This window comes from Nerophis lumbriciformis, linkage group LG18, assembly GCF_033978685.3.
Source record: "Nerophis lumbriciformis linkage group LG18, RoL_Nlum_v2.1, whole genome shotgun sequence".
Lineage (NCBI taxonomy): Eukaryota > Metazoa > Chordata > Actinopteri > Syngnathiformes > Syngnathidae > Nerophis > Nerophis lumbriciformis.
Window position 1 is genome coordinate 41,995,001 of NC_084565.2, and position 17,500 is coordinate 42,012,500.

Consider the following 17,500-nt stretch of genomic DNA (forward strand, 5'->3'; position numbering starts at 1 on the left):
AAAATGAGACTAACATGCTAACTTCACAAACATGCTAACTTGACAAACATGAGACTAACATGCTAACTTGACAAACATGAGACTAACATGCTAACTTCACAAACATGCTAACTTCACAAACATGAGACTAACATGCTAACTTGACAAACATGAGACTAACATGCTAACTTCACAAACATGAGACTAACATGCTAACTTCACAAACATGCTAACTTCACAAACATGAGACTAACATGCTAACTTCACAAACATGAGACTAACATGCTAACGTGACAAACATGAGACTAACATGATAACTTGACAAACATGATAACTTGACAAACATGAGACAAACATGATAACTTGACAAACATGAGACAAACATGATAACTTGACAAACATGATAACTTGACAAACATGATAACTTCACAAACATGATAACTTCACAAACATGATAACTTCACAAACATGGACTAACATGCTAACTTCACAAACATGCTAACTTGACAAACATGAGACTAACATGCTAACTTCACAAACATGAGACTAGCATGCTAACTTCACAAACATGAGACTAACATGATAACTTGACAAACATGAGACTAACATGCTAACTTCACAAACATGAGACTAACATGCTAACTTCACAAACATGGACTAACATGATAACTTCACAAACATGAGACTAACATGCTAACTTCACAAACATGCTAACTTGACAAACATGAGACTAACATGCTAACTTGACAAACATGAGACTAACATGCTAACTTCACAAACATGAGACTAACATGCTAACTTCACAAACATGAGACTAACATGCTAACTTCACAAACATGCTAACTTGACAAACATGAGACTAACATGCTAACTTGACAAACAAGAGACTAACATGCTAACTTGACAAACATGAGACTAACATGCTAACTTCACAAACATGAGACTAACATGCTAACTTGACAAATATGAGACTAACATGCTAACTTGACAAACATGAGACTAACATGCTAACTTCACAAACATGAGACTAACATGCTAACTTCACAAACATGCTAACTTCACAAACATGAGACTAACATGCTAACTTCACAAACATGAGACTAACATGCTAACATGACAAACATGAGACTAACATGCTAACTTCACAAACATGCTAACTTCACAAACATGAGACTAACATGCTGACTTCACAAACATGAGACTAACATGCTAACTTCACAAACATGCTAACTTCACAAACATGAGACTAACATGCTAACTTCACAAACATGCTAACTTCACAAACATGAGACTAACATGCTAACTTCACAAACATGCTAACTTCACAAACATGAGACTAACATGCTAACTTGACAAACATGAGACTAACATGCTAACTTGACAAACATGAGACTAACATGCTAATTACACAAACATGGACTAACATGATAACTTCACAAACATGAGACTAACATGCTAACTTCACAAACATGAGACTAACATGATAACTTGACAAACATGAGACTAACATGCTAACTTGACAAACATGAGACTAACGTGCTAACTTCACAAACATGAGACTAACATGCTAACTTCACAAACATGAGACTAACATGCTAACTTCACAAACATGAGACTAACATGCTAACTTCACAAACATGAGACTAACATGCTAACTTCACAAACATGAGACTAACATGCTAACTTCACAAACATGAGACTAACATGCTAACTTCACAAACATGCCAACTTGACAAACATGAGACTAACATGCTAACTTCACAAACATGAGACTAATATGCTAACTTCACAAACATGCCAACTTGACAAACATGAGACTAACATGCTAACTTGACAAACATGAGACTAACATGATAACTTGACAAACATGAGACTAACATGCTAACTTCACAAACATGAGACTAACATGCTAACTTCACAAACATGAGGCTAACATGCTAACTTCACAAACATGCTAACTTCACAAACATGGGACTAACATGCTAACTTCACAAACATGAGGCTAACATGCTAACTTCACAAACATGGACTAACATGATAACTTCACAAACATGAGACTAACATGCTAACTTCACAAACATGAGGCTAACATGCTAACTTCACAAACATGCTAACTTCACAAACATGGGACTAACATGCTAACTTCACAAACATGAGACTAACATGCTAACTTCACAAACATGAGACTAACATGATAACTTGACAAACATGAGACTAACATGCTAACTTCACAAACATGAGTCCTGACAGGTGGTCCACAATGAGTTTAGAAAGTAAATAAAGTCCGTGGTCACGTGTTGAATGCAGTATTAAGGGCTGACATAGAGAGTCAACAAGTGAGCAGTGTAAGAGTTAACCCTCACGCGCGCGCGCGTCAGCTCGTGGGCGTTATGTACGTTTTCATTATTAATCCCAAAGTGATGAAATGTCTGCGTCCTGTTTGGTGTGTGTGAGCACAAACAAGACCGCTGACTGCGGGGGCCGGCGGGAGCGTGAAGGCGGATCACCGTCGCCGTGGCAACTGTTTGGCCAACATGAAGTCGTCTGGAGTTGATGTTTGCTAATTAGTCGTGTTTACACTTTGAAAGTAGATCTTTCTGGAGGGGCTTGTGTTTCCACCACATTGCACTCTTCAGGTACTTTCTACACATCACACTTATATTTACTCCTTCTTCTAATCAGCCTGACCTTTAACTCAGTTCTTAACATGAACTAGCAGGTTTAAGTCAGTTCCAAACATGAACTAGCAGGTTTGAGTCAGTTCCAAACATGAACTAGCAGGTTTAAGTCAGTTCCAAACATGACCTAGCAGGTTTGAGTCAGTTCCAAACATGAACTAGCAGGTTTAAGTCAGTTCCAAACATGACCTAGCAGGTTTAAGTCAGTTCCAAACATGAACTAGCAGGTTTAAGTCAGTTCCAAACATGACCTAGCAGGTTTAAGTCAGTTCCAAACATGAACTAGCAGGTTTGAGTCAGTTCCAAACATGAACTAGCAGGTTTAAGTCAGTTCCAAACATGACCTAGCAGGTTTGAGTCAGTTCCAAACATGAACTAGCAGGTTTAAGTCAGTTCCAAACATGACCTAGCAGGTTTAAGTCAGTTCCAAACATGACCTAGCAGGTTTAAGTCAGTTCCAAACTTGACCTAGCAGGTTTAAGTCAGTTCCAAACATGTACTAGCAGCTTCAAGTCAGTTCCAAACATGAAGTAGCAGGTTTAAGTCAGTTCCAAACATGAACTAGCAGGTTTAAGTCAGTTCCAAACATGAACTAGCAGGTTTGAGTCAGTTCCAAACATGAACTAGCAGGTTTTAGTCCGTTCCAAACATGAACTAGCAGGTTTAAGTCAGTTCCAAACATAAACTAGCAGGTTTGAGTCAGTTCCAAACATGAACTAGCAGGTTTAAGTCAGTTCCAAACATGACCTAGCAGGTTTGAGTCAGTTCCAAACATGAACTAGCAGGTTTAAGTCAGTTCCAAACATGAACTTTTAAAGTCATTTTGATAGGAGGCTATAATAGCTAATATAGACACTTACATCATGTGTTGCCTTCATTATAACACTTATATAAGACTTTTAAAGTCATTTTGATAGTAGGCTAATATAGACACTTACATCATGTGTTGTCTTCATTATAACACTTATATAAGACTTTTAAAGTCATGTTGATAGTAGGCTAATATAAACACTTCCATCATGTGTTGTCTTCATTATAACACTTATATAAGACTTTTAAAGTAATTTTGATAGTAGGCTAATATAGACACTTACATCATGTGTTGCCTTCATTATAACACTTATATAAGACTTTTAAAGTAATTTTGATAGTAGGCTAATATAGACACTTCCATCATGTGTTGCCTTCATTATAGCACTTATATAAGACTTTTAAAGTCATTTTGATAGTAGGCTAATATAGACACTTACATCATGTGTTGCCTTCATTATAACACTTATATAAGACTTTTAAAGTCATTTTGATAGTAGGCTAATATAGACACTTACATCATGTGTTGCCTTCATTATAACACTTATATAAGACTTTTACAGTAATTTTGATAGTAGGCTAATATAGACACTTACATCATGTGTTGTTTTCATTATAACACTTATACAAGACTTTTAAAGTAATTTTGATAGTAGGCTAATATAGACACTTACATCATGTGTTGTCTTCATTATAACACTTATATAAGACTTTTAAAGTCATTTTGATAGTAGGCTAATATAGACACTTACATCATGTGTTGCCTTCATTATAACACTTATATAAGACTTTTAAAGTCATGTTGATAGTAGGCTACTATAGACACTTCCGTCATGTGTTGTCTTCATTATAACACTTATATAAGACTTTTAAAGTCATGTTGATAGTAGGCTACTATAGACACTTCCATCATGTGTTGTCTTCATTATAACACTTATATAAGACTTTTAAAGTAATTTTGATAGTAGGCTAACATAGACACTTCCATCATGTGTTGTCTTCATTATAACACTTGTATAAGACTTTTAAAGTCATGTTGATAGTAGGCTAATATAGACACTTACATCATGTGTTGTCTTCATTATAACACTTATATGAGGCTTTTAAAGTCATTTTGATAGTAGGCTAATATAGACACTTACATCATGTGTTGCCTTCATTATAACACTTATATAAGACTTTTAAAGTCATTTTGATAGTAGGCTAACATAGACACTTACATCATGTGTTGTCTTCATTATAACACTTATATAAGACTTTTAAAGTCATTTTGATAGTAGGCTAATATAGACACTTCCATCTTAGAGCAGATGCTATGTGTTTGCCCTGCTTCCTCGTTAGTTGTTTTGGAGGTGTCTAAATGCCCTGTTGTGCAGCAAATTATACAACACTAAGTGGCAAGAAATACTTCGATAATGAATAAAGCAAAAATATGTATTGGACAAAACAAACAAAAAAATCCATATTCTCCACTGCTCGCCAGTGTTGCCATATTTGAGTTATGGTGCAGAAATATGTGGAAATAAGTCCAGAAGTCCACCTCCAGGTATACAGGTAAAAGCCAGTAAATTAGAATATTTTGAAAAACTTGATTTATTTCAGTAATTGCATTCAAAAGGTGTAACTTGTACATTATATTTATTCATTGCACACAGACTGATGCATTCAAATGTTTATTTCATTTAATTTTGATGATTTGAAGTGGCAACAAATGAAAACCCAAAATTCCGTGTGTCACAAAATTAGAATATTACTTAAGGCTAATACAAAAAAGGGATTTTTAGAAATGTTGGCCAACTGAAAAGTATGACAATGAAAAATATGAGCATGTACAATACTCAATACTTGGTTGGAGCTCCTTTTGCCTCAATTACTGCGTTAATGCGGCGTGGCATGGAGTCGATGAGTTTCTGGCACTGCTCAGGTGTTATGAGCGCCCAGGTTGCTCTGATAGTGGCCTTCAACTCTTCTGCGTTTTTGGGTCTGGCATTCTGCATCTTCCTTTTCACAATACCCCACAGATTTTCTATGGGGCTAAGGTCAGGGGAGTTGGCGGGCCAATTTAGAACAGAAATACCATGGTCCGTAAACCAGGCACGGGTAGATTTTGCGCTGTGTGCAGGCGCCAAGTCCTGTTGGAACTTGAAATCTCCATCTCCATAGAGCAGGTCAGCAGCAGGAAGCATGAAGTGCTCTAAAACTTGCTGGTAGACAGCTGCGTTGACCCTGGATCTCAGGAAACAGAGTGGACCGACACCAGCTGGACTGCTGCTGAGTGGTCCAAAGTCATGTTTTCTGACGAAAGCAAATTTTGCATTTCCTTTGGAAATCGAGGTCCCAGAGTCTGGAGGAAGACAGGAGAGGCACAGGATCCACGTTGCCTGAAGTCTAGTGTAAAGTTTCCACCATCAGTGATGGTTTGGGGTGCCATGTCATCTGCTGGTGTCGGTCCACTCTGTTTCCTGAGATCCAGGGTCAACGCAGCCGTCTACCAGCAAGTTTTAGAGCACTTCATGCTTCCTGCTGCTGACCTGCTCTATGGAGATGGAGATTTCAAGTTCCAACAGGACTTGGCGCCTGCACGCAGCGCAAAATCTACCCGTGCCTGGTTTACGGACCATGGTATTTCTGTTCTAAATTGGCCCGCCAACTCCCCTGACCTTAGCCCCATAGAAAATCTGTGAAAAGGAAGATGCAGAATGCCAGACCCAAAAACGCAGAAGAGTTGAAGGCCACTATCAGAGCAACCTGGGCTCTCATAACACCTGAGCAGTGCCAGAAACTCATCGACTCCATGCCACGCCGCATTAACGCAGTAATTGAGGCAAAAGGAGCTCCAACCAAGTATTGAGTATTGTACATGCTCATATTTTTCATTTTCATACTTTTCAGTTGGCCAACATTTCTAAAAATCCCTTTTTTGTATTAGCCTTAAGTAATATTCTAATTTTGTGACACACGGAATTTTGGATTTTCATTTGTTGCCACTTCAAATCCTCAAAATGAAATGAAATAAACATTTGAATGCATCAGTCTGTGTGCAATGAATAAATATAATGTACAAGTTACACCTTTTGAATGCAATTACTGAAATAAATCAAGTTTTTCCAAATATTCTAATTTACTGGCTTTTACCTGTATGTCAGGGAAAGGAAAGACGAGTGAGAAGAATGCAGTTTCTTACAAATACATCGGAGGTCCAAAGCTAATGAAGATGTTGGCAGAATGAAGTTATTTTATAGTTGTTGTGTGTATATTTTTGTACGTTTATTGTGCCGTGGGTGCGTGTTAGTGCCTGCTGCTCACGGAACACTGCAGGAATGCAGCAGCACAGTGCGTCAAATACAGCAGCAACATTCTACTTTCACGAAATAAAAGCATGTTTTATTGTAAGTTAATGAGCCGGAAAAAAACATCCATCCATTTTTTCCGCCGCTTATCCAGGTCGCGGGGGCAGCAGCCTAAGCAGAGACTTCCCTGTCGAGGGCCAGCTGTGAGACATAGTCCCTGCTGGAATAGGTTTAGAACTATATATGGACATGTTTCGGTTTATGTCCTCCAGGAAAAACGTTAAAGCGACAGCAATTGTATGCTTTTGGGCTTTTTGGTAGCAAAAATGGCGCCCTGCTGTTTAGTTTATACATGACTCTTGAGTTTATTAGTTCAATAAACAATATCATGGTTTCATGTCACTTGACAAGGTAGTTGTGGTAGTTAGATATCATTATTGAAGAAGATTAAAATCCAGTAAAGTTAGCAATTTAGTGGTGATATTTGAGTGGGCCCCGGGCCCCTCTGTAGTGGAAAAGCTGGGCTTTGAACTCAACAATGTGAAGAACTCTTGGCCTAAAATTTTATTTTTTTATTTTTTTATTGATTATCCAAAATTGTTTTTATTTGTAATTTAATTTGATTAAAATGTTTTTGTTTTTTTACCAATTGACTTTTGAAAATTATAAATCGATTTTCAACCTCCATGAATAAGAATCACAATTCGCTTGTGTCTTCATTATAACACTTATATAAGACTTTTAAAGTCATGTTGATAGTAGGCTAATATAGACACTTACATCATGTGTTGTCTTCATTATAACACTTATATAAGACTTTAAAAGTCATTTTGATAGTAGGCTAATATAGACACATCATGTGTTGTCTTCATTATAACACTTATATAAGATTTTTAAAATCATTTTGACAATAGGCTAATATAGACACTTACATCATGTGTTGTCTTCATTATAACACTTATGAAAGACTTTTAAAGTCATTTTGATAGTAGGCTAACATAAGCACTTACATCATGTGTTGTCTTCATTATAACACTTATATAAGACTTTTGAAGTCATTTTGATAGTAGGCTAATATAGACACTTACATCATGTGTTGTCTTCATTATAACACTTACATAAGACTTTTAAAGTCATTTTGATAGTAGGCTAATATAGACACTTACATCATGTGTTGTCTTCATTATAACACTTATATAAGACTTAAAGTCATGTTGATAGTGGGCTAATATAGACACTTACGTCATGTGTTGCCTTCATTATAACACTTATATACGACTTTCAAAGTCATGTTGATAGTAGGCTAATATAAACACTTCCATCATGTGTTGTCTTCATTATAACACTTATACAAGACTTTTAAAGTAATTTTGATAGTAGGCTAATATAGACACTTACATCGTGTTTTGTCTTCATTATAACACTTATATAAGACTTTTAAAGTCATTTTGATAGTAGGCTAATATAGACACTTCCATCATGTGTTGTCTTCATTATAACACTTATATAAGACTTTTAAAGCCATTTTGATAGTAGGCTAATATAGACACTTACATAATGTGTTGCCTTCATTATAACACTTATATAAGACTTTTAAAGTCATTTTGATAGTAGGCTAATATAGACACTTACACCATGTGTTGTCTTCATTATAACACTTATATAAGACTTTTAAAGTCATTTTGATAGTAGGCTAATATAGACACTTACATCATGTGTTGTCTTCATTATAACACTTATACAAGACTTTTAAAGTCATTTTGATAGTAGGCTAATATAGACACTTACATCACGTGTTGGCTTCATTATAACACTCATATAAGACTTTTAAAGTCATATTGATAGTAGGCTAATATAGACACTTACATTATGTGTTGCCTTCATTATAACACTTATATAAGACTTTTAAAGTCATTTTGATAGTAGGCTAATATATACATTTACATCATGTGTTGTCTTCATTATAACACTTATATAAGACTTTTAAAGTCATTTTGATAGTAGGCTAATATAGACACTTACGTCATGTGTTGTCTTCATTATAACACTTATATAAGACTTTTAAAGTCATGTTGATAGTAGGCTAATATAGACACTTACACCATGTGTTGTCTTCATTATAACACTTATATAAAACTTTTAAAGTCATGTTGATAGTAGGCTAATATAGACACTTACGTCATGTGTTGCCTTCATTATAACACTTATATAAGACCTTTAAAGTCATTTTGATAGTAGGCTAATATAGACACTTACATCATGTGTTGTCTTCATTATAACACTTATATAAGACTTTTAAAGTCATTTTGATAGTAGGCTAATATAGACACTTCCATCATGTGTTGTCTTCATTATAACACTTATACAAGACTTTTAAAGTCATTTTGATAGTAGGCTAATATAGACACTTACATCATGTGTTGTCTTCATTATAACACTTATATAAAACTTTTAAAGTCATGTTGATAGTAGGTTAATATAGACACTTACGTCATGTGTTGCCTTCATTATAACACTTATATAAGACTTTTAAAGTCATTTTGATAGTAAGCTAATATAGACACTTACATCATGTGTTGCCTTCATTATAACACTTATATAAGACTTTTAAAGTAATTTTGATAGTTGGTTAGTATAGACACTTCCATCATGTGTTGTCTTCATTATAACACTTATATAAGACTTTTAAAATCATTTTGATAGTAGGCTAATATAGACACTTACGTCATGTGTTGTCTTCATTATAACACTTATATAAGACTTTTAAAGTCATTTTGATAGTAGGCTAATATAGACACTTACGTCATGTGTTGTCTTCATTATAACACATATATAAGACTTTTAAAGTAATTTTGATAGTAGGCTAATATAGACACTTACATCATGTGTTGTCTTCATTATAACACTTATATAAGATTTTTAAAATCATTTTGACAGTAGGCTAATATAGACACTTACATCATGTGTTGTCTTCATTATAACACTTGTGAAAGACTTTTAAAGTCATTTTGATAGTAGGCTAACATAAGCACTTACATCATGTGTTGTCTTCATTATAACACTTATATAAGACTTTTAAAGTCATTTTGATAGTAGGCTAATATAGACACTTACGTCATGTGTTGTCTTCATTATAACACTTATATAAGACTTTTAAAGTCATGTTGATAGTAGGCTAATATAAACACTTACATCATGTGTTGCCCTCATAACACTTATATAAGACTTTTAAAGTCATTTTGATAGTAGGCTAATATAGACACATACATCATGTTTTGTCTTCATTATAACACTTATATAAGACTTTTAAAGTCATGTTGATAGTAGGCTAATATAGACACTTACGTCATGTATTGCCTTCATTATAACACTTATATAAGACTTTTAAAGTCATTTTGATTGTAGGCTAATATAGACACTTACGTCATGTGTTGCCTTCATTATAACACTTATATAAGACTTTTAAAGTCATTTTGATAGTAGGCTAATATAGACACTTACATCATGTGTTGTCTTCATTATAACACTCATATAAGACTTTTAAAGTCATTTTGATAGTAGGCTAATATAGACACTTACGTCATGTGTTGTCTTCATTATAACACTTATATAAGACTTTTAAAGTCATGTTGATAGTAGGCTAATATAGACACTTACATCATGTGTTGCCTTCATTATAACACTTATATAAGACTTTTAAAGTCATTTTGATAGTAGGCTAATATAGACACTTACATCATGTGTTGTCTTCATTATAACACTTACATAAGACTTTTAAAGTCATTTTGATAGTAGGCTAATATAGACACATCATGTGTTGTCTTCATTATAACACTTATATAAGACTTTTAAAGTCATTTTGATAGTAGGCTAATATAGACACTTACATCATGTGTTGTCTTCATTATAACACTTATATAAGACTTAAAGTCATGTTGATAGTGGGCTAATATAGACACTTACGTCATGTGTTGCCTTCATTATAACACTTATATACGACTTTCAAAGTCATGTTGATAGTAGGCTAATATAGACACTTCCATCATGTGTTGTCTTCATTATAACACTTATATACGACTTTCAAAGTCATTTTGATAGTAGGCTAATATAGACACTTACATCATGTTTTGTCTTTATTATAACACTTATATAAGACTTTTAAAGTCATTTTGATAGTAGGCTAATATAGACACTTACATCATGTTTTGTCTTTATTATAACACTTATATAAGACTTTTAAAGTCATTTTGATAGTAGGCTAATATAGACACTTACGTCATGTGTTGTCTTCATTATAACACTTATATAAGACTTTTAATGTCATTTTGATAGTAGGCTAATATAGACACTTACATCATGTGTTGTCTTCATTATAACACTTACATAAGACTTTTAAAGTCATTTTGATAGTAGGCTAACATAGACACTTACATCATGTGTTGCCTTCATTATAACACGTATAAGACTTAAAGTCATGTTGATAGTGGGCTAATATAGACACTTACGTCATGTGTTGCCTTCATTATAACACTTATATAAGACTTTTGATGTCATTTTGATAGTAGGCTAATATAGACACTTCCATCATGTGTTGTCTTCATTATAACACTTATATAAGACTTTTAAAGCCATTTTGATAGTAGGCTAATATAGACACTTACATAATGTGTTGCCTTCATTATAACACTTATATAAGACTTTTAAAGTCATTTTGATAGTAGGCTAATATAGACACTTACGTCATGTGTTGTCTTCATTATAACACTTATATAAGACTTTTAAAGTCATTTTGATAGTAGGCTAATATAGACACTTACATCATGTGTTGTCTTCATTATAACACTTATATAAGACTTTTAAAGTCATTTTGATAGTAGGCTAATATAGACACTTACATCATGTGTTGTCTTCATTATAACACTCATATAAGACTTTTAAAGTCATTTTGATAGTAGGCTAATATAGACACATCATGTGTTGTCTTCATTATAACACTTATATAAGATTTTTAAAATCATTTTGACAGTAGGCTAATATAGACACTTACATCATGTGTTGTCTTCATTATAACACTTATGAAAGACTTTTAAAGTCATTTTGATAGTAGGCTAACATAAGCACTTACATCATGTGTTGTCTTCATTATAACACTCATATAAGACTTTTAAAGTCATTTTGATAGTAGGCTAATATAGACACTTCCGTCATGTGTTGCCTTCATTATAACACTTATATAAGACTTTTGAAGTCATTTTGATAGTAGGCTAATATAGGCACTTACATCATGTGTTGTCTTCATTATAACACTTATATAAGACTTTTAAAGTCATGTTGATAGTAGGCTAATATAGACACTTACATCATGTGTTGTCTTCATTATAACACTCATATAAGACTTTTAAAGTCATTTTGATAGTAGGCTAATATAGACACTTACGTCATGTGTTGTCTTCATTATAACACTTATATAAGACTTTTAAAGTCATTTTGATAGTAGGCTAATATAGACACTTACATCATGTTTTGTCTTCATTATAACACTTATATAAGACTTTTAAAGTCATTTTGATAGTAGGCTAATATAGACACTTACATCATGTGTTGTCTTCATTATAACACTTGTATAAGACTTTTAAAGTCATGTTGATAGTAGGCTAATATAGACACTTACATCATGTGTTGTCTTCATTATAACACTTATATAAGACTTTTAAAGTCATTTTGATAGTAGGCTAATATAGACACATCATGTGTTGTCTTCATTATAACACTTATATAAGATTTTTAAAATCATTTTGACAGTAGGCTAATATAGACACTTACATCATGTTTTGTCTTCATTATAACACTTATATAAGACTTTTAAAGTAATTTTGATAGTAGGCTAATATAGACACTTACATCATGTTTTGTCTTCATTATAACACTTATATAAGACTTTTAAAGTCATGTTGATAGTAGGCTAATATAGACACTTACGTCATGTGTTGCCTTCATTATAACACTTATATAAGACTTTTAAAGTCATTTTGATAGTAGGCTAATATAGACACTTACGTCATGTGTTGTCTTCATTATAACACTTATATAAGACTTTTGAAGTCATTTTGATAGTAGGCTAATATAGACACTTACGTCATGTGTTGTCTTCATTATAACACTTATATAAGACTTTTAAAGTCATTTTGATAGTAGGCTAATATAACTAATATAGACACTTACATCATGTGTTGTCTTCATTATAACACTTATATAAGACTTTTAAAGTCATTTTGATAGTAGGCTAATATAGACACTTACGTCATGTGTTGTCTTCATTATAACACTTATATAAGACTTTTAAAGTCATTTTGATAGTAGGCTAATATAGACACTTACACCATGTGTTGTCTTCATTATAACACTTATATAAAACTTTTAAAGTCATGTTGATAGTAGGCTAATATAGACACTTACGTCATGTGTTGTCTTCATTATAACACTTAAATAAGACTTTTAAAGTCATGTTGATAGTAGGCTAATATAGACACTTACATCATGTGTTGCTTTCATTATAACACTTATATAAGACTTTTAAAGTCATGTTGATAGTAGGCTAATATAGACACTTACATCATGTGTTGTCTTCATTATAACACTTATATAAGACTTTTAAAGTCATGTTGATAGTAGGCTAATATAGACACTTACGTCATGTATTGCCTTCATTATAACACTTATATAAGACTTTTAAAGTCATTTTGATAGTAGGCTAATATAGACACTTCCGTCATGTGTTGCCTTCATTATAACACTTATATAAGACTTTTGAAGTCATTTTGATAGTAGGCTAATATAGACACTTACATCATGTGTTGTCTTCATTATAACACTTACATAAGACTTTTAAAGTAATTTTGATAGTAGGCTAATATAGACACTTACATCATGTTTTGTCTTCATTATAACACTTATATAAGACTTTTAAAGTCATTTTGATAGTAGGCTAATATAGACACATACATCATGTTTTGTCTTCATTATAACACTTATATAAGACTTTTAAAGTCATGTTGATAGTAGGCTAATATAGACACTTACGTCATGTATTGCCTTCATTATAACACTTATATAAGACTTTTAAAGTCATTTTGATTGTAGGCTAATATAGACACTTACGTCATGTGTTGCCTTCATTATAACACTTATATAAGACTTTTAAAGTCATTTTGATAGTAGGCTAATATAGACACTTACATCATGTGTTGTCTTCATTATAACACTCATATAAGACTTTTAAAGTCATTTTGATAGTAGGCTAATATAGACACTTACGTCATGTGTTGTCTTCATTATAACACTTATATAAGACTTTTAAAGTCATGTTGATAGTAGGCTAATAAAGACACTTACGTCATGTGTTGTCTTCATTATAACACTTATACAATATAATATATAATTATTTGTGGCTCCAGACAGAGGAGTTTTTGGTATTTTTGGTCCAATATGGCTCTCTCAACATTTTGGGTTGCCGATCCCTGTTCTAAATCATCCGTTGGTTTCTCTGAACGCAGATCCGGTCGGACCGGGACAAGAACTGGATGCTGCGTTACAGCGTGACGGGGCCCGGCGCTGACCAGCCACCGACCGGCATCTTCATCATCGACTCCATCTCCGGTCAGCTGTCCGTCACCAAACCTCTGGACAGGGAACACATCCCCAACTTCCACGTGAGTTCTCTTGCCTTTTTGTTTAAACCCTGTGTCAGGTTCAAATGATGACATCTATTAAACAAGACAAGAGTCAAAGAATCAAACCGAGGCTCTGCCAAAAGATTGCACTCCTCCTTCTTTATTTGACTTTCTCCCCCCACCTGACCACAGCTGTTTTCAGAGGGAAGTGGGTCGTAAACAGCGTTGCCTTTGGTTACCGAACAGTTCAAAAGAAGAGGTCGTAAAATAGTTCAAAAAGTGTTCCATAAAATAGTTCAAAAAGAGTTCCATAAAATAGTTCAAAAAGAGTTCGCAAAATACTTCAAAAAGAGTTCGTCTGGAAATTGGGCAGATGCTGCCATCTCTCCGCTTTGAAGTCCCAGTGGAGTTTTACGAGCCTTCTTCTTGGTTGGTTTCAAAGACAGCCTTTTGTCTTTTTTGCCTGGAACTCATTTCGACACAAAGTTTTTTGTGATAACTTCCAAACAATTATTCTAACACCGTGTATTAGAGATGCGCGTATAGGCAATTAATTTCATCCGCAACCGCATCACAAAAGTCGTCAACCATCCGCCATCCACCCGAACTAACATTTAATCAAAACCGCACCCGCCCGCCATCCGCCACCCGCCCGTTGTTATATATCTAATATAGACGATGCAAGGCATTAGTGAGGTTATAAAGCGTTTGCCTGTTAAAGAAAGGAGACTGATCCAATGCAGCAGAGACATTCAATGTCACGGCCCAGACGCACACCAGTGCGCAATCATCTGGGAGCCGCGCCGAGCGCACCTCCAAGCGCTCTCGCACCACTCAAACTGCTGCAGGCAGCTGCGTTCTATCTTGTTTTAACATCCCGTGGCACTCTTCTGGGATCACGGCGGACGAAACCGCTCATGCTCAGGGTGTTTGTGGAGGGTTCGGGGTTTTTGCACAAATGTGATGCACCATGTTAGATGTCCCGGTTTTGTGACCGTCGTAGACATAAACAGCGTCGCAGCTCTTGCAAATCACGTAGCCAGCATTACTGGCATGGCGTAGTGGGTAGAGCAACCGTGCCAGAAACCTGAGGGTTGCAGGTTCGCTCCCCGCCTCTTACCATCCAAAAAATCGCTGCCGTTGTGTCCTTGGGCGGGACACTTCACCCTTTGCCCCCGGTGCCACTCACACCGGTGAATTGAATGAGGTGGTGGTCGGAGGGGCCGTTGGCGCAAAATTGCAGCCACGCTTCCGTCAGTCTACCCCAGGGCAGCTGTGGCTATGAAAGTAGCTTACCACCACCAGGTGTGAATGATTGATGGCTTCTACATGTAAAGCGACTTTGGGTACTTAGAAAAGCGCTATATAAATCCCAGTTATTATTATTATTATTATATCTAATATAGACGATGCAGGTTATAAAGCGTTTGCCTGTTAAAGAAAGGAGACTGATCCAATGCAGCAGAGACATTCAATGCGTGCCACGCTGTCACGGCCCAGACGCACACCAGTGGGTAAATGTGGAAGTAGTGTCAAAGCGCTTTGAGTACCTTGAAGGTAGAAAAGCGCTATACAAGTACAACCCACACAACCCACAGTGCGCAATCATCTGGGAGCCGCGCCGAGCGCACCTCCAAGAGTGCTCGCGCCACTCAAACTGCTGCAGGCAGCTGCGTTCTATCTTGTTTTAACATCCCGTGGCACTCTTCTGGGATCACGGCGGACGAAACCGCTCATGCTCAGGGTGTTTGTGGAGGTTCGGGGTTTTTGCACAAATGTGATGCACCATGTTAGATGTCCCGGTTTTGTGACTGTCATAGACATAAACAGCGTCGCAGCTCTTGCAAATCACGTAGCCAGCATTACCATACCTGCCAACTACTCCGGTTTTCCCGTAATTAGTACGGTTTTCATCAATCTATTCCGGGTTACGGTTGCAGTGATAAAAAATACGGTTTTTCATTAATTAAAAAATGTTTAAAAAAAAAAAAGTTTTATTCACGAAATCGCGTAACAACAATGACAATCGACACTGCTTCCCGTAACTTCCTATCGAGCCATTCCGAATGCCATGTGCGAGGCTATTTATAGCACCGCTGCCAAGCACGAGGCCATTGTTTCCAAACGAGCGAACGATCATGGAATCAGCCGGAGAAAAATCGCAAACGAGTCTTAAACCGAAAAGAAAACTGCAGTCATTCCGTGAAGAATATTCAAAAGCCTATCCGGGAATAATTATCCGTTCCAAAAAGGGTGAAAACTACGCGAATTGCACCTTGTGCAGACAAGATTTTTCGATCGGACACGGAGGAATTAGCGATGTAAAAGACCACGTTGGGACAAAAGAACACAAGTCTAATGCCGTTGCTAGCGATACAAGTGGAAAACTTTCAACGTTTTTCGTCGCCCAAACAGATTCTTTGGATGTGATAAATGCCAAAGTTTTATTTACGGAGGCAATAATTGAGCATGGACTTTGGATTTTAGCCACAAAAAGGTAATGACACCAATGTTATCTATTGGAATTGTTTAGTACTGTTATACTGTTAAAAGTGTTTATACTATTTATGCTTTCAAGTCCAAGTTGAAGAAATCTTGTTAAATGTTGACAGCATAACTACCAAAATACAGAAGTATGTCCTTAATATTTTTGCAGTGCTATTTCTGTTGAAAAGTTCAAATGATTACATTAGAGATGTGATGTGCCACTTTTCAAGTGTCTGATGGCTTCAATTAATTTTCATTCATTTTTCATATTTTGAATTCTTTTGAAAGGCTTACAAAAAAACTACATTTGAATTGTAATTCCATGCTATTGACAGGACTATTAATTTTAATGAAGTTAGCTTACCATGTTTACAGTATGATAATTGTGATAGAAATGTGAATTTTAGGCACAGAATATTTTTTACAATTGAACAAGGCAGTAGATTATACAAGCTTGGACAGAAAGTTAATAATGACACCAATTTTTTTTTAATGGAATTGTTTAGTACTGTTTTACCATTTGTTTACTGTAAAAAGTGTTTATACTTTCAATGAACAAATTGAAGTCTTGTGAAAGGTTGACAGG

At 35.1% G+C, this 17,500-nt stretch overlaps 1 protein-coding gene and 1 long non-coding RNA gene across 2 annotated transcripts in view; both read left to right on the forward strand.

The window, feature by feature from the left end:
• LOC140679542 (uncharacterized) overlaps positions 1-17,500 on the forward strand; it is a 264,689-nt gene that overhangs the window by 159,346 nt on the left and 87,843 nt on the right. The gene's annotated exons all lie outside the window — the stretch shown is intronic.
• The window catches only part of LOC133617979 (cadherin-2-like), a 233,559-nt gene that overhangs the window by 134,512 nt on the left and 81,547 nt on the right, over positions 1-17,500 (forward strand). The window contains exon 5 of the mRNA XM_061978419.2: positions 14,311-14,466. Within this exon, the coding sequence (XP_061834403.2) occupies positions 14,311-14,466 (156 nt within the window). The remainder of the gene's footprint in view (positions 1-14,310; positions 14,467-17,500) is intronic.